This window comes from Dunckerocampus dactyliophorus, chromosome 2 (genome assembly GCF_027744805.1).
Source record: "Dunckerocampus dactyliophorus isolate RoL2022-P2 chromosome 2, RoL_Ddac_1.1, whole genome shotgun sequence".
Lineage (NCBI taxonomy): Eukaryota > Metazoa > Chordata > Actinopteri > Syngnathiformes > Syngnathidae > Dunckerocampus > Dunckerocampus dactyliophorus.
The window spans coordinates 7,080,189-7,098,566 of record NC_072820.1 but is presented as its reverse complement, the minus strand read 5'-3'; the positions used below and the strand labels follow the sequence as shown (position 1 = coordinate 7,098,566).

General features: G+C 40.1%; 1 protein-coding gene across 3 annotated transcripts in view; it reads right to left on the bottom strand.

The window, feature by feature from the left end:
* ephb3a (eph receptor B3a) overlaps positions 1-18,378 on the bottom strand; it is a 54,974-nt gene that overhangs the window by 19,950 nt on the left and 16,646 nt on the right. For all 3 annotated transcript variants that reach the window (XM_054758445.1, XM_054758455.1, XM_054758464.1), the window contains exons 4-9: positions 14,239-14,394; positions 8,945-9,280; positions 6,584-6,708; positions 2,607-2,763; positions 2,315-2,423; positions 2,040-2,092 (exon numbers count right to left, since the gene is read on the bottom strand). In XM_054758445.1, the coding sequence (XP_054614420.1) occupies positions 2,040-2,092; positions 2,315-2,423; positions 2,607-2,763; positions 6,584-6,708; positions 8,945-9,280; positions 14,239-14,394 (936 nt within the window). The remainder of the gene's footprint in view (positions 1-2,039; positions 2,093-2,314; positions 2,424-2,606; positions 2,764-6,583; positions 6,709-8,944; positions 9,281-14,238; positions 14,395-18,378) is intronic.

Below are 18,378 nucleotides of genomic sequence, written 5' to 3'. Positions count from 1 at the left end.
AGAATAAAATTGAATTTTTATGGAAAAAACATCATTTTTAGTAGCATTTCACCTATATTACAAAAGTCAAAGGCAGTTTTTTCTTGAGCTACATGTAGCTTCTTAGCATAGCTCTACGTGTTGGTTTTCAAAATATCAAAGTGGCCCTTGCATCCTTTCACTTTTCACTATGTGGCCCTCGCTGGAAGAAGTTTGGACACCCCTGTATAAAAGGGAACATGGAGTGTGACATTTCCTATTGATAATATTCCACAACTTTACACAGCAATGTCAACATTTTTAGTCACACACTCACGATATGCTGAGTTTTCCTGATTACGTCTTTACTTCTTATATACAGTAAATGTGACACAATGTATTCAATAGGGGTGTCACAAGATATTGCGAGATTAAAACGTGACAAGATTTTCCCTTCAGAGAAAAAAAAATGTCACAAGGGCACTACGCATGGGACAATAATCAATTATTTCATTGATCTCACAATAAATGAAAATGAACTCGATAATTTTGTCGGCCTCGGTATATTGCCATGTGCATGCGTGTCTGTTTTCCTCATCTCTCGCCACCAAACAGGCAGGAAGAGGGTTCACTCTGTGTTTGTTTCAGCACCCTGGCGTGTTTGCTCCCTCAAATGAATGGAGTGAGCCGTTTTATCAGTCGTACAGTCTCAGTTTGCCTCGGTGGGTGGAGACAGGGCCACTAGCATAAGAGTGTCACGTAGGAGAAATTAGATCTTTAGATTGTAATATATCGTCATTTAGTTGTTATCTTTTTCCTGTACTTGTACTTTTTTTTAAAAGTAATGTTCAAATCTTATCTCGTCTCGTGAACGGAGTGTCTCGTGACACCCCTAATATTCAACGGTAACATTTAAAGGAATGAATGATCGTGTTAGTGTTACGTTTCACTATTGTTGTTACTGTATGTCAATGCGGGTATAATATGATGAGTCTATTAACACAGACAACAGGTAAAAAATAATTTAACGATACCATTTGGTCCTCACACCTTTTGGTCTGCTGAGAAAATTCTAGCCCTTGGTCAAATGTAATTGAGGACCCCTGCAATACAGTGTGTTTTATCCGATAACGTGATGAAGCGAACAAAATAATCGATAGATTATGCGATTACTAAAATAATCAATATCCGCAGCCCAACTGAGCAATGCGGCATCATGTCCCCTATAAAGAAAAAATCGGGCTGCCAGAAGAAAAAAGACAGACGGGGGAGGGAAAGAAAGGTAAAACTAAGCGACCAAATGCTTGTTAAGTTTTTTTTTTTCTTCAAAGAAATGTTAGTTCAGCCCAAAATCTGACTGACTGGTGAATCTTGTACATTAGCGTAAGTAATTTTTAATGTAACCTGTAAGAAGGAAAATATAATAGTTGTGTTATAGTCTACCTAGGTGCTCATTAATACAGTATGTCTGCCTTTTGATATCCAAAATTCTGAACTCAAACTTAAAACAACACAATTCACAAACCACAGTAACACAACTCGAGGACAGACTACAGTGTGTGTGTGTTTATGGGAGGCGGGGGTCCTTCAGGAGGATTGTGGAAGGGTGCTATGCCCCTGCGTGCAACTACAACTGCACTGCATCAAAGTGAGAGCTGTTTTTAATATTATGCTTATCTTACATAAGAATACTATATTTAATTGATGTCTTATTACCTTTTAAGTAGAGCTCCAAGAGGGTACTTCAGCTCAGAGTTACCCTTGGACGCAGAGATGACTAGCGCAGCTTAAAAACATCACGGTCAGTGATGAAAAGAAAGAGTTGTGCTGTAGGTGTGCCTGAGTCTGATTTACATTTGGTGTCTCTGGGCACTTAAAGGACCTCCTAACAGCATATTTAGCTAAGTTAATACAGGAAGAAAAAGAACACGTAGCAAAACATTGTCAAGATAAAATGGGGGCACTGTGCAAACACAGGACTTGTTTCCTGCCAGGTCAGGTGATTGGACCAGGTACTGAATCCAGTGGTTAACAGTGCATGCATGACCAATAAAGTGCAGCTGCCGAACACATAAACTTACTGTACTGCTGCAGTTTCTCTGTGTACTCCAGCTCAGAGCCACTGCGCTGCTTCCTGTAAAAGAGCAGCATGTAAGAAATGTCACATTAATATAATCAGCCTTGACTTTTTCCAATTATATGTTTTATCACTATCAGATAAGTTCACTTCACTACTTTTGGAAAAAAAACCAGCTTTTGAAGGTTAAGTATATGATTGCATGTCAACATTTAATGAGCCAACGCTAATGAAACATAGTGTTGTTCACTCTGTCAGTAATAAAAATCAAACACTTACTTTAGGCAGACAACAGCTATCACTACCAAAGCAACGATGACTACCAGCCCTGCCGAGGCTGAGCCAATGATGAGAGGCAGCTGGTCCTGCACAGACTTCTGAGGGTCACCTGGACCGAATCACACAAACGCACAAATGAATATCAGCCAAAGCAAGGCTGGAGGGATTAGACACTGCTCTGCACCACCTGGATAGCAGAGGCCATTAAAAGTCTAGAGCTATAAAGCTATAAAGCTATAAAACTATAAAACCGTATCTGCAGATCACCAGGGAGATAAACACAAGTTCATACTGTGCAGGCTGGTGCTGACATCCATGGGGTTGCTGTAGCGTCCATATCCCGCTACGGTGCGAGCTCTGACCTGCACGACATAGGGCGTAGCGGCCCTTAGCCCTTCCACCTTGGCTGAGCTGTGCTGGGATGTCACAGTGTGCGACATAGCCTGGCCCTGAAGGACAGGACAGGTCGTGTTTACTGATCAATGTTCACCATCTTCTCAGCATCATCACATACATCAGTAATTGCCTTGTTGCTAGGTGAACAAATGCTAGCATTTCCAGTCACACGTTACAATAAAAAGTCGAACATCCCTGAAGTCGTGCAAATCGGAATTCAATGAAAACTGCAGATTCAGATCAAAACTGAAATGAAGAATATACACAATAGGGGTTGGCAATATGGCCTAAAATCCATCATGTAATATACTTATAGCCTCTTGCTATAATGGTTTATTCTTTGACATATAAATTATAAGAAAACATCAGTTTAAATACATGAAATTTCAGTTTTAAAGTAACTTCCATTAGTGTCATTAATCTGTTCCAGAAGGGCCGATGACAGGGATAAACGAACATTCAAGGTTACTTTTACCTTCATTGAAGACACGACTGTTCCCACACACATGATATGGCAGCAAGATCAACACAGACACTACCTTCCTGTTAGGCCATGAGTTTTTGAATTGCATTTCTTAAATTCAATTGTGTTCTTCACCTCGATACTGTCACTTAAAATGGAGCCAAAGAAAGCTGGAAGTGCCAGCCTTTGATAAAGAAGGTGAGAAACACTGTTCAATTCAAAAAATAGCTCATGAACAGAAAGGTGGTGTCCGTGTTCATCTCACTTCCGCATCATGTCTTTGGGAACAGTCACGTCTTCAAAGAAAATAAAAGTAACCTTCAAAGTTCATTTATCCCTTTCATTCGGCATTTATATGCATTTAGAATAGTTTTATGCATGTACAACTAAAATTAGAAAACTATAAAAACATATTTTGTGTAAACATTTTTTAGCATTAACCGCTGATGACATCATAAATGGGCGACGCAGAGCTGATTTCTAGTTCCTGTTTCCATGTAGTGGCAAGCTAATAGACTGCTAAGTGACATTTTGTCATTAAAAATATAGTGATAAGCTGGACTCACACACTGTACTAATTGTATGCTAACTGGAAAATGTAAGCAAACCGAGGCAAAATCATGATGTAAATTTTCAATACAAACCGAAACACATGCTAACTGGGGCAGATGCCAACCGAAGTTCCGCTGTACCAACTGCAGAGACTTCCAAAAAAACCCTCAAGTATTTCCTCTAGGTTTTTTTCCTTTAAAACAAACCATTCTAAAAGGCACAACCAGCTAGCTGTCGACCTTGATTGTAAAATTGAAACACATAGTGTACTTCCACTTGCTTAAACATTTCTTTCCAGAAGTGCTGTGCCTTAGACAGTAAAAAATGCAAAACAGTGCAGGAGGAAGTAAATTTAGTTGGTTGTTTTTGCTTCAATGACAGAAAATTGCTTGTACTCAACAACGTGTTTCGCTTTGGGGTTGTAAAATAAATTGGTCGTACAGGTATTACCGCTCTTTGCAGGAATTGTTGCGCCACACACTCTATCGTTTTTTTCTTTTTACACTTGTATGACGGTTAAGAATGTTAAATTGTCTCTTTGAATATTGTTTGTAGGGGTCACAATTCAATTTCCATTAGTTCTTAAATCAGAATACTGCGGATCCCCGCAAAATAGTGATTCAGCCTTCGTGACGCCACAAATTCACAGATTTTTGATCAAAAATGCTTTTTATTTGTGTGAAAACACGCCATTTTGTGCTTATAATCTCCATAATCAGAAAGCAACCCCACATCTCACGTGGAAGCTCATCTGGGAAGCCCACACACACACTTCCCAAACATGAAGTTACCCAGCATGCCTTGTGGCTAATAAATGTGATAAAATAGTATTGTTTTGCATGTATACTGTGTGTATGTGTTTATTATGATACCCGAAGCGTGTCAGAATAGACGTTTTTGTGGGTGTCGAAATTACTCATGTTTTTTTTTTTGCCATTGTTAAAACCTGCCCTTTTAGCACCTAGATTCTTTAGTTCTATGAACTGTGAAAAATTGTTAAGAGTCTCAAATAGGGTTTACAATTTAATATTAAAAGGAGTAGATACAAACAATTGTAATGCCAGCGCTGGAGAGAACGGTCAGCCCCCCAGCCAAGCTCTAGCGAGGTCCAAACGGTCTCTAAAGTGAAACAGAGTTCCTCTTCCTCATATGCCTGCTGTGGAGACTGCCACAGTGATCAGGAATTTTCGTGTCACCTGTTTGTTGGTGTATTGGTCTGATCTGGTTTCAACCAATCTTGGCTAAGAAGCTGGGCGTCTCAGCCAGCATGAAACTATGTGTGTGTGTGTGTGAGACATGAATTCAAAAGAACTGGGTGTCTTTGTTCCAAGTGAAAGGTCTTGTGAGTGTGCGATCTCTCTGTTGTAGATAAGCGTGTTGCAGTACCCATCCAGAACAGAGTGGAAAATATTCCATTCCTAACACCATTCGCGGGTGGCGAATGGCCCCTAGAGTAGCAGGGATCTACTGTAATTATGTTGACCTTTAACATTGCACGATATTTTAGTTTTATTTCACCTATATTTAAGCAGGACTCTTATTGACAAGGGATGTCCAATATTGGCTTTTTTGCCAATATCCGATATGCCGATATTGTCCAACTCTCAATTTCCCATTCCAATATCAACCGATACAGATACCAATATGTGAAACATCACATATCTCTTATCGTGGAATTAACACATACTGTATCTGTTGTGAAGCTAATGGATACAGCATCAGCAATTAGCTTCTCAATGCGGCTGTAAACAACACTGTACAACTGTGAGCAAACATCTCAAAAATACTTGCGACTGGGCATGGAGTGGCTCGTGGAACTCCACAAGTTTGGTGAATCCGGCATCTTGCACAATAGAAAAGTGGTGGTCATCCAGTGCGATACACTCCATGATTTCCCAATTGATTGCTTTCGCCTTGGGAATTGAAATTATTGAAGGACGAAGTCCTGGTTCCGCCTCGTATAACCAGTCATTTGCAGTCATTGCAAATCGCAAGTTTAATATCCGAAGGAGACACGACAGACAAATGTTAGTCAGGAGCGAGTTAGCTTGTTACTAGCCACCCACGGTTGTTTACAGCACGCTTCAGACGCGGTTTGATGAGGTCATAGTTTGCGTGCTGGAAAATACGGGAACCCATAGGCTTACAGCATTTTTCATCATAGGGAAAACCAATATCGATATTGACCAATATTACATTTTCTTGCCAATATCGGGCCGATATTATCCGACATCCCTGTTACTGACATTCAGAATGTCTTTTATATGACTGCCCTGGCTTTGACATGTGAAACTCTTTATCAACAGGATGAAATGTAAACAGCAAAATGTTAAAAATCATTCAAATGTAAAGTAAGCAACTGAATTAAACATCTGCAGGGAGATGAACTTCACTTCACATCATTAATTCCTTTTAAATACATTTAATGAGACCAGCGCTTGTGCTTTTTTTTTTTTCCCCAGACAGATTTCTGGAATTATTTAATACGTTTGCAATAAGGCAGTTTCTCCACGCTGTAGAAGAGTGATATTTAAATATGGTGTGAACAGATAAAGCTACTGTTGTAAAAGTGGTAAATGTGAAAACAAGCGTCTCAGCGTTTTAAACAGACGTCATCATTCACGCATGTAGTCCTGTTGAGACTGTTCTGTAATATGAAGGTCATTTGATCACTGGAGGTCGTAAAAAGATCACATTATACCTTCCAGCGCTCGCAGGGAATTTGATCAATACCAGTGATTCGACATTGCAGCAGCTGCTGAGACTCTCCATCAATAGAAATGAATTGCTCACATGCACACCACTTTAATATTCCATTTCCCAGCATCTTGATGAAAAGGGAAAAAAGGCCAACTCACCCTTTCGTGGTATTTAATCTCGTAATCCAGAATGACCCCATTAGGTTTCTCGGGGGGCAGCCATGACAGGCTCAGGGTGTCTGCGGTGGAACGCATCAGATGGACCGTCGGTACTGCTGATGGTGCTGCAAAGGAACATGGCAGCAGTTCATTCAACAGCTTTAGTGCAAATAATTACAAATCAAATACAGCGTAACCTTGGTGAGAGTCATTAATCCGTTCCAGAACGTCCGACTCAAAACCGAAACATACTCTAACCAAATACATTTTTCCCATAAGAAAATTTTAACACGAAACACGTTTTTGTAGTTTTACATTTATGGTTTTACATGCAGAAAACTCTTTGAAATGGTGAAAAAAAGGAATAAATTAACATTTGACATCATAGACGGGTGACGGCGCTGACTTCTGGTTCCTGTTTCCTTTTATGAGCAAAGCTCCCAACAAGGACGTTTTGTGCTAAAAAATACATTAAGAACACAGTTGGACTCACGCAGTGTATTAATAACACGACAAGACACGCTAAATGTTTTACGTTAACCGAAAAAACAGGGTGTACGCTAACAGAGGTTCCACTGCAATCATAAAAATAGAGCTACAAATATTGTTGAGCCACACTTCAGTTTTTTTTTGTGAAAGCACATTTTTGTATGATTTGTTTTTCATCAAAAGTTCTGCCAAAAGTTTTCATACACGGTCTCAGTTTCTATATATATAGTATAATATTGCACATAACAAACTAGTCCGTGTGTCCTGTACTGTATCTTTCTGTGAAATAAAGTTACCAAACAAAGTCCCCTAATTTTTTTACATTTTTTTATTGTGACTACAAAATAACCTGCTATGGGGCCAAAGAAATTTGCTAGTGTCAGCAATTTAAAAAGTAAAGAAGGTGAGAAACACTACTTAATTTGATCTTGCCAGGATGTGCGGGAAGAAGGGCTGTCACGAGACAGTTCACGAGATGAGAGATTTTAACTTTACTTTGAAGAAACGTACAATGAAAATATATATATATATATATATATATATATATATATATATATATATATATATATATATATATATATATATATATATATATATATGTCAATATACAGCAATCGACTAATATAAGTTACACTATGTTACACTCTTTTGCATTCTGTGTGTATGCTATTGGCCCTGCCTCCACCCACCGAGACAAAGACACTGCATGACTGACAAAAGAGCTCACTCCGTTCATGCAAAGGCACTGAGGTGCTGCGACCAACGCACAGAGTGAATCCTCTTCCTGCCTGCTTGGAGGCGGGATATGAGGAAAACAAACATGCATGCACAGGGCAATATATTGAGGCAGGAAAAATGATCAAGTTCACTTTCATTTATTGTGTTACTTTTGTTATTGTCCAAGACCTAGTGCCCATGAGACAGTTCAGTCTTCAAGAAGTCTTCAAGAAGGTTTCAAGTTTATTGATCCATTTTAATGCCTGGTACAACTAAAGGTACATTTGTTTGGACAAATATAATGATGATACCTAATATGACAACAAGAACCCAGGTGCCACTGTAATTAGTTGCACAACTTTGCTCACACTGTTTCTGTTTGACTTTGAATCTTTTGTGGCCCAGCTTCACCTGTCATATCAGCCACGTCCCTTCCTTATGTGTCTGCCAATCAACACCTAGCCTGCCCTCCTCTCTCGTATCTGTGTCTTGTTTCTACATTATGTTGCCCATGTGGTGTAACAACCAGCCATTGGAGATAGCTAGTGCCTTGAAAATGGGAGCTTTGGAACAGGAAGGGCATCAAACATGCGATTGACTAGCTTTGGCGACCACTGAGGGGGAAAAAGCCCAAAAAGGTGAGCTTTAGTTTGCTAATTTGTGCGTGTAGTTTTTGGATTACTGATAAATGAGTCTCATCTGCTTCCACTTACAAGTTCACTAAATCGCAAATTGAATTAAAGTATAGATTTAATAGGCTTAACAGTCCAACCTTAATGGTGCATGTTTCACCTTCACCGTATGGGCCGCTCAAGCTTGAAAGAGACTCCCAGCCACGGTCCGCGTTCCATAAACCGCAGTAAAGTGGATTAAGCGCGGGTTAACTCAAATGATTACAGTGTGTGAAAGGTGCTGAGAAGTTCAGTTGGCAAAAATGTAGAAAGGTGACATTGGTTAGTGTTTTTATGTTGTGCCCAATGTTTACTGTTGCTGCTGCAGATACTAAGAGATCATTAAGACACTCATTGACATTGACTGATTGTAGGATCCACTAAAGAGCCTCTTTCACCGTGATGTTAAGTGCTATTGATCGGGAAGCCATAAGAATTAACTTGGTTTGTGGACACGTCCAGTGTCATCGACAGGTCTACTAACCAGCCTGGTTGGTGGTGATGTTGACTGTGGAGTAACGCGGAGAGGAGGGGTTCTTCCCGGAGACGCCGTTGACCGCCTGCACCTCGAAGCTGTAGCGGGTGTGAGCCTGCAGATTCCTCACCACTACCTTCCTCTGCCTCAGCCCCAGCCTCCGGGGGGAGATGTCCACGTTGTCGTCGCATCGCGTGCACGGACTGCGGTCTCGCAGGCATTTCTTGCACACCACGTTATACACTAGGTCGCTCCTTCCACCTGTGTCCTCAGGCTCCTCCCACTCCAGGGACAGCGAGGTCTCGTTGACACTGGATATCACGTTGCGAGGGGCTGATGGGACAGCTGCAAGGTGTTCAAGATAATCGTCAGTCATCCTCCTTCCTTTAGAATGTAAAAACTAAAAATGCTAAATTTCAGGTACAGAAACCAAAGTTTTCTTTTGATGGATACTTTTTTAATAATGACAATGAAAATCATCAGTATGACCCAAAATAAGTGCATATTATGACATCACCAGGCTCAGAATGTGTCAGATCCCTGTCTCCACGATACCGGTTCATCCAAATGTCTGATCCACTTGTGATACTTTTCCTCATCTCTCAAGCAAACCCAGCCATCATCATCATCATTTACAGCGGGATCTTGAACACCACTGCTGCTTCAACGGCTATTATTACTGTTATTATTATACAGATAGATATAAACATCTATCTATCTATTAAGCCTGTGAATATTGTCATTCATCCAGGTTATTGTTTTCTCAGGTCATATCTATCTATTAGCAGTGTTTTTTTGCCGAGAAGTCTCCCGCGGATCGTACCACGTATGCCGCTATTTCCCTATTTTTTTTACATTCCTGCTACCTCCCTCATCATTAGCGGCGTTTTGACAACCCACCACGTCCCCTCCTGCCACCCTGAACACTGTTTAGCAAAGCGTCATCTCAAGTACAGTATGCTGCGCGTGGACTGTCACTGCGAGGCGACTTGCTGCCACACGCACAAGGGACTTCAAAGTGTATAAATGTATAAACTTTATATAGAAACGGCCACAAATGTTGCTCAGATTAAAGTTACAGATGTCCGCAATTTTGCAACTTTGGCGATTAAAGGGATAAACTCAGAGGTGTGAAGCCTTTTCAAACTGTAGCAAACAATGAAAATGGAAAATATTTGTAATTAATATTCACGCCACAGCAGTCTGACGTCACATTTCCTTTCCAGCCAGAAGATAACATTCAATAAATACAAAATATTTAAATGTTGTACTTTGTTCTTATATTTTATTTGGATTTTTTTCCTTTTGATATTCAATCATCCATTGGGAAAGGCATCGTAATCCAATTCTAAACAGGGCTATCGGTGGTATCTAATTTATTCTATTAATTATGCTAACATTGTTTGCGGAATTAACGCATGAGCACCATGGCAAGCCACACCACATGTAATTTCAACTTAAATCAGGTGGTGTCTTTGAACGCAACCCCTCATTGCTCATAATAACACAGTTAAGGTGTGATTCAAACGTTACAGACATGAATGTTAGGCAAATACTGTACATTTTCAGACATGTGTGGGGTATGTTTTAGCTTGATTTAAATGTTCAGTTCATTTGGAGCTGTTCATCCATTTCCATATACTGTATAGTACTATTAATTGATATTTTACATTATTTTCTAGTTATATTTAATTCTATTTATTATAATATTTTTAAAATATATTTTTTTAATATTTCCAAATACAATACAACTATATATAATTGTGTTTTGTCATTTATCTTTCTTTTAATAAAATAGACTAAAAATGGGCATATTTCAAACATAGTTCCAAATAGTGATGAATAATGATTCATTCATTTGAAAACTGCGCCCAATTATAATCCAATATAAAGTCAGTAATGAATTTACCGGCTCACAAAAAAGAATAATAATAAAATAATATAATACTAAATAACACATATCTAAATGATAATAATATATAATAATATAGTATACTATATAAAGTATACTAGATAATAATAAAAAAAATAAAAAATAAATAAAATTAAAAAACATAATGAGAAAAAAGAGGATGAAAATGTGTGTGTAAGACATGTAGTCGATTACTCCTCATTACTAAGTAATGCAGTGTATATAAAAAAAAATACACAGTGTGTCCCTTGCTTTGCTTCTTGGTGCAAATCGATAAAAAAAAAAAAAAATCACATCTCAGCAAAGTGCAGGGACACCATGCTTCACAAAGAAGTGTGTGTTGGAGGGGTGGGGGCAACACAGGCTGGTTAAGCCAATGTGCTTTTCATCCTATTACAGCCAAAGAAGGAGGAGAGAATCCTCCTCTAAACGAGACGTCCACTAACTTCGCCCTCAGCCATGTTTCACTCGCCCTGTCCTCTCTAATTACCAAGAGACAGTTCAGAGTGGAGGCTCTTCTAATTGGACAGCACTCGAAAACGCACGCTGAGCCCAAGCTGCCGACTGGCTCAACCTCGCTTGTGCAACGCAACACAAAGCACAGGCTTCCTGGCACAAGCTTTGACAGACCGCAGGGACAGAACTGTCAGGCCAGTGTGTTTGTATGTTTAGTTGGAGGTGCTGATGCCCGAGTTCCTGCCTGTGTGTGTGTGCGTGTGTGTGTGGTCAGTGTCAGAGTCCACAGTGTTCCTGCGACAGTGATCTGGGGAGGACAGTTGCAGGCCGTTTGTGTCATTTAACGTGTGGAAAGGCCCCCGGGGAGTGATTTTACACAGTCAAGGCAGCTCATGTCACTCTTCATCATCGCCGTCACCTCTCTATCCGCCTCTCTGAGAGCTTTGTCCATCCACCACTGATATGGACTCTGTAGCAGATCACATTAGTTACCAGCAAGCCTGCAATTTCCTACTGACATGGCACGCATTTGTTTCCATATGGTCGCTGTCTGATGACAACTGCGTATGTCACGTTGCAGGAACTAGAAAAACTGCTGTAGCGCAAAGTATAGTGGACCACCGCACATTTACAATTCAGCATTAATGGCCCCGCAAATTTTGGTCATAAAATTGCTATTTTTCCCTCCGAAAATAGGCTCAGAGTCAGTGGTGTGAAAAAGTGTTGATTTGTTGTTTTTTTTGCATGTTTGTCACACTTAAATGTTTCATATCATCAAACAAATTAAAATATTTGTCAATAACAGCACAACTGAACACAAAATGCAGTGTTTAAATGAAACTTTTTATTATTAAGGGAGAACAAAAATCCAAACCTACATCGCCCTGTTTGAAAAAGTGATTTCCCCCTGTTAAAACATACAGTAACTTAACTGAGATTAATTGAGATCTATCAGTCTGGAAAAGGTTATAAACACATTTCTAAAGCTTTGAGACTCCAGCAAACCTCAGTGAGAGCCACTGTTCCAAAAACATGGAACAGTGGTGAACCTTCCCAGGAGTGGCCGGCCAACCAAAATTACCCCAAGAGCGCAGCAACGACTGATCCAAGAGGTCACAAAAGACCCCACAACAACATCCAAAGCACTACAGGCCTCACTTGCCTCAGTTAAGGTCAGTGTTCATGACTCCACCATAAGAAAGACACTGGGCAAAAACGGCCTGCATGGCAGTGTTCCAAGACGAAAACCACTGCTGAACATGAAGAACATTAAGGCTTGTCTCAAATTTGCCAGAAACCATCTTGATGATCCCCAAGACCTTTGGGAAAATACTCTGTGGTCTGATGAGACAAAAGTTGAACTTTTTGGAAGGTGAGTATCCCTTTACATCTGGTGTAAAAGTAATGCCGCATTTCAGAAAAAGAACATCATACCAACAGTAAAATATGGTGGTGGTACAGTAGTGTGATGGTCTGGGGTTGTTTTGCTGCTTCAGGACCTGGAAGACTTCCTGTGATCAATGGAACCATGAATTCTGCTGTCTACCAAAATATCCTGAAGGAGAATGTTCGGCCATCTGTTCATGACCTCAAGCTGAAACCAACTTGGGTTCTGCAGCAGGACAATGATCCAAAACACATCAGCAAGTCCACCTCTGAATGGCTGAAGAAAAACAAAATGAAGACTTTGGAGTGGCCTAGTCAAAGTCCTGACCTGAATCCTATTGAGATGCTGTTGTATGACCTTAAAAAGGCGCTTCATGCTGGAAAACCCTCCAATGTGGCTGAATTACAACAATTCTGCAAGGATGAGTGAGCCAAAATTCTTCCCCAGCGCTGTAAGAGACTCATTGCAAGTTATCGCAAACGCTTCATTGCAGTTGTTGCTGCTAAAGGTGGCCCAACCAGTTATGAGGTTTAGGGGGCAATCACTTTTTCACACAGGGTCGTGTAGGTTTTTTTCCCCTTAATAATGAAAATGTAAAAACTGCATTTTGTATTCAGTTATGTTGTCACTGACTAATATTTAACTTGTTTGATGATCTGAAACATTTAAGTGTGACAAACATGCAAAAAAAAAATGAAATCAGGAAGGGTGCAAACATTTTTTCACACCACCGTATCTCATTCACCATAAGTTGTAATCATTCATAAAAACATAACAATACAGGTAAAATGTCCAGCATACATGTACTACTGTTGCTTATGTTTTTAGGCTTCACTGAATGTTTATTGTCAAGCGTTGAGATGTCACACTTTGTTCAGCGGTCCTTGAACGAACCATAGTTGTGTGCTGTAAGACGCAAAAGTTTGTCTACGGAAACATAAGCTTTGACAGTCGATCTGGTTTCAAAACTTGCAGCGAGGCGAGCACAAGTTATATACGTAGTATATATATATGAACGTAAGAGTGGAACATGTACAAGTAGCTGCAGCTTGGAGAAACGGCCTTCTCTAGCCTGCTAGCCTGACGACCAGGCTAAACGCTAAACACTGTGATTCCGATTCCATCTGTCATCATCAATCATCATGCATTATTATGCATTAGTTGTGAGTACCTATACATTTTCCACTTTAAATGTGTTTCATAAGTGTGTGAGGCATATTTATGTTATGTTCTGTGTTGTCACTTTGCTGCCCCCTGTCTGCCATGTCATTGCAGTACAAAAATGTTTGTCCATACATCATTTGTGATGTCAGAAGTGATGTTGGAGTCCATCATGTGTGTTCTAGTTCACCCCAAAAGTGTTTGATGGGCTTGAGTTCAGGTTATTCCACCCCATGTCTTAGGAAGATAAAGAATTAAGATTCGGAAGAGGATTAAGGAGTCTAAGTCAACTCCTGATTGATTAATTAATTGATTATGACATCGCCAGAGGTGTTCTCTGAACTTATGAGAAGACACGCAAAATGTCTGCAGTGCGTGATAACTTACTGGTGCAGGCATTGTCAGGGGGGTCGCTATCAGCACGGTAGAAGCCACTTTGGCAGGGACAAATACTGGCTCCTCGGGCACTGGTGCGACTGTTCGACGGGCACGCAACGCAGAAGCTGTCCCCGAATTTGGATTTGAAAGTTCCTGGGATGCAAGCTGGAAGAGAGGGAGGAGAAATAAAGAAGACAATCAGAAAGAAAAAGGCAAGCTGTCATGGTAAAAGACAAGCAGCCGTCACGCCTGTCAGAGAACAAAAAGTGCACTGATGAGGCTCGGTATTTATGGAGCCGTCGATACTCCAATGACAAATGGGCCACATTTAAGAATAAGTTATCTTTGTATTTGCATATGGTCTCGAATATTCACTCTTTTCCAGGTGACATTCATCTCTCAAAGATGGGCTGACAGCCGAGCTTAATGGTAAAGGGGAGGAGACGGCGGATAAAGATGACGATAGACTGCTGACAGGAGATTGCTGTTTTCAGACAAACAGGGATGGAGAATGCTTCTGAGGAGGACGGATACACCCTAAACCTCTCAATCAGTGTCTGCTCAGCCAACAGCTCTCGGAATATAAACAATGCCTCCAAATGCACGCAGACCTCTGTCAAAATTAACCTATAAATCAGTCAAAGGTAACGTCAGCAAGACACAAATTAGCTGAGAAAGTTATTGTGAAAAAACACACAGCAAATAGCATCATTTTAGATGGAGCTGGCAGGATAAACCATCTTAAGCCAAGACTAAATAAGGATTCAGATAAAGGGGATTATCAGTATAAGACGTGGATAAATTAGACTCAGGAGCCCTGTTTGCCACATTCCCAAGCGGTGGTGTAAAAGTGGGGTTTCTGGGAAACATCTGTCCTGTCAGCGTGAGTGCTCATAAAGCCCAACCAGTCAGGGAGTGAGTGATTAACTAGTCGGCCAAAGTGCTCTTTCAGTTTGAACTCCATTTCCAGCCTAATTCTCAACAATGGCACTTTTAGGATAATCAGCGCCGCTAACGGCCTTTCATTGCAGCCCTAAAAGAACGCAATAAAAAACTCAAGAAAATAAGATGACAGTGCACAATGTTTCCCTCCCTACAGGCCTTTAGGCTGCACACTATCTGATCAAATTCATGTTTGTCCTATTACACAGTGCATTAGATTTTCTTTTATTTGTTTTCAATTTCCACGCCTCTTTTGAGTAGGTTGCTGAATCACCCCGCCGTCTGGCTTCAATCCATTAACCTCTCTGGAGGGCACAATGATCCCCCACTTTTTCATGCGGCGATTTTTCCCTCTTTTCCTCGATGGCTCTCCTCCTCCGCCTTTTGCTGCGTCTCTTGGAGAGTTTTGGCTGAGAGCGGCACCCAGACTGAGGCAACAAATGAAATGTCTGAGTGATTAATGTTAGCGCGGCCATGTTGGCTCACGTTGTTCTGAATGGTGTTAATGAGCGTGGCCGCCTGTAGATTAACTAACAGGGGACTGCAGAGGAAATTACACTTCCTCATCGCAACCCCTGGCTGAGGCCCTGGAGAGCTTTTTATCAGGCGGTGGCGGCAAGCTTTTAACCTTGAGCCGCAAAATGGCGATGACGGGTCTCTTCACGTCGTGTCCGACAATGTTTCTCACGCCTAGGTGAGAGAGAAAGCAACGCTTGTCCATCCTGCAGCACCCCCTCGCCTCCCTTTTTTTCATTTGTTCACTATTGGCTGCTGTTGCCGTCCCATCTTTGGCACTTCACACGTTCTCTCGTCTGTGGGCTTCAAACGCCTTTCTCTGCTGTTATCTGCATTTCTTCCTTTATTGGCTCTCTTTTTTTGTGCCTTACTGCTATCTTTCCCTCCCTGCTGTCCTGCTCTTACTGTATTTGTATGCTGCTCCTCTCTGCAGCTCCCTCATTAATTCCTACCCTCCTCCACCCTCCTTCACCTCCATTCATGAGCCACACAATGCATGCAGACGGGGCACAAACTGGGGTGCCTTGCAATGAAAATATTAAGCAGAGTGGGTTAAATACCAGTCAGATTAGAGACAGGGATGGGCATAATAATGGAGCAGTAAGAATGTGATGATTGTTTGGAGCTGCTTGTCGATGAGCCTAACTGTCTTAAAGCAGGGGTGTTTAAGGTTTGTCCAATAGCTAAACCAGGGGTGTCTAAAATGCAGCCCGGGGGGCCATTTGCGGCCCGCGGCTGTGATTTTATCGGCCCGCAGCACAGTCTAAAAATCGAATTTAACAAGGAAACTTAATAAAAAAACACAACAGCAGCAGCAAAAATGGGGAAAATCAATCCAAAGTAAAAATATTAAGAGAAGAGTTGTCATCTAGCAAGGAAATAAAGCCATCATTTCACAAGAATAAAGTCATAGTATGAGGAAAAATGTCATTTTAGTCGCATGAAGTTGAAATATTCAAGAAAAAAGTTTTATTGTCAAAAACAATGAATAAAGTTGTAATTTTTGGAAACTTAGGTTGGGGGAAAATGTATAACATATTAAAATATTACAAGAAAATATACAAGAAAGTCTGAATATTTGGAAAATTATTTTAAAAAATCAACAGCAGAAATTAAAAAAAAAAATTGTTTTCTAATGAGAAAAAAAAGTTGCAATTTTATGAGAATAAAGTTGAGGAAAAATATAATTTTAGTCCCAATGTTGAAATAAAGAAAAAACACATTGTTTGAAAAGGTAAAAAATATTCTGTCAATAAAGTTATTATTACAAGAGGAAAATATACAAGAGGAAAGCCGAAATGAAAAATACACTAGAAATGGAAAAAACAGCTGTAATTGTACCGGAATAAAGTTAAAATATTAAGGAAAAAAAGTCATAATTGAATGAAGAACAAAATTTTCCAAGAATAAACTGGTATTATGACGGAAAAAAACATCATTTTTTGTAGCATTTCACTTGTATTTACAAAGGTGAAATGCAGTTTTTTCTTGCGCTATGTATACTGTAGCTTCTTAGTACATCTACCTGTACACGCGCTGCTTTACAAAATATCCAAGTGGCCCTTGCATCCTTTCATTTTGCAGTATGTGGCCCTTGCTGGAAAAAGTTTGGACAGCCCTGATCTAAACATTCTTCTTGTAGTTTTTTTCTCATACTAGCATGACTTTATTCTCATAATATTTTGCCTTTATTATCATAACATTATAACACTTGCCCGATGTAATTTTCCTACAATTGCAACTTCATTCTTTGTTTTGTTTGTTTCTCATATTGCAACTGTTTTCAGTCATCTTTATGCATTTGTTTTTATCTTAATATTATGACTTTACGCTCTTAATATTTTTTAAAATTACTGCTCTTTTTTCCCCCCATTTTTGCTAAAGCAAGCAATCTTAAAGCAAATAGAGTTCACCACTTGGCTGCGACCAGCAGGGGCGCTGTTGACTGAGCTGCAAACCAGCTTTAAAAAAGAACAACATCAGTTGAGTTACATCCACACAGCATTGATCTTCTCAAGATTGGAAACAGGAGTTCACAACATTCAGAGATTCTCCCATCCCATTCATAAAAATTAAAAAAAATGTATATTAAAGTGGTCATGACACCAAATCACATGTTCATTTTGTTATTTTTGCAGCGCAAAATAACACTGGAAGGCATACAGTATTTCCTCTGTTAGGTGTGCAGTCAGGGCCAGCAAAGCATTCTCTGCTGGCCTAACCACTACCAGAAGCACTGACCTACATTGAAAACTTCAACTCTGGTATTTCTTCCATCAAATAGTATTAATTTTCCCAACAGTTTATTATCTTTACTTAGTAGCGTGTTTCTTGGCTGTGGTGCTTCCAGTAGTGTATGTGTATGTTACATGTTTTCGTCGAATCAGATTTTAGCTTCTATGTGTTTCCATGTCAATGTAATCTGCCCAGGGCCTTCAGAATCAGGAGTGCTGGTCCATTTCACTTACACACACTACTGGCCATGAGGCTGTTTTTTTTGTTTGTTTTTTTTTTAGCCAATCAGACTTGAGATTTGCCTCTCAGTGCCAGCTAGCTGACCCACAGTAACATCAGCACTTTTCCGTCTTCTGATTGGTTGAGCCGTGCAAAACTGTTCAACAAGCCACTGGTGGAAATTAGTCACTAACTCCAAGTTATAGCAGTAATGTAAACCAGGCGGGTTGGTGACTA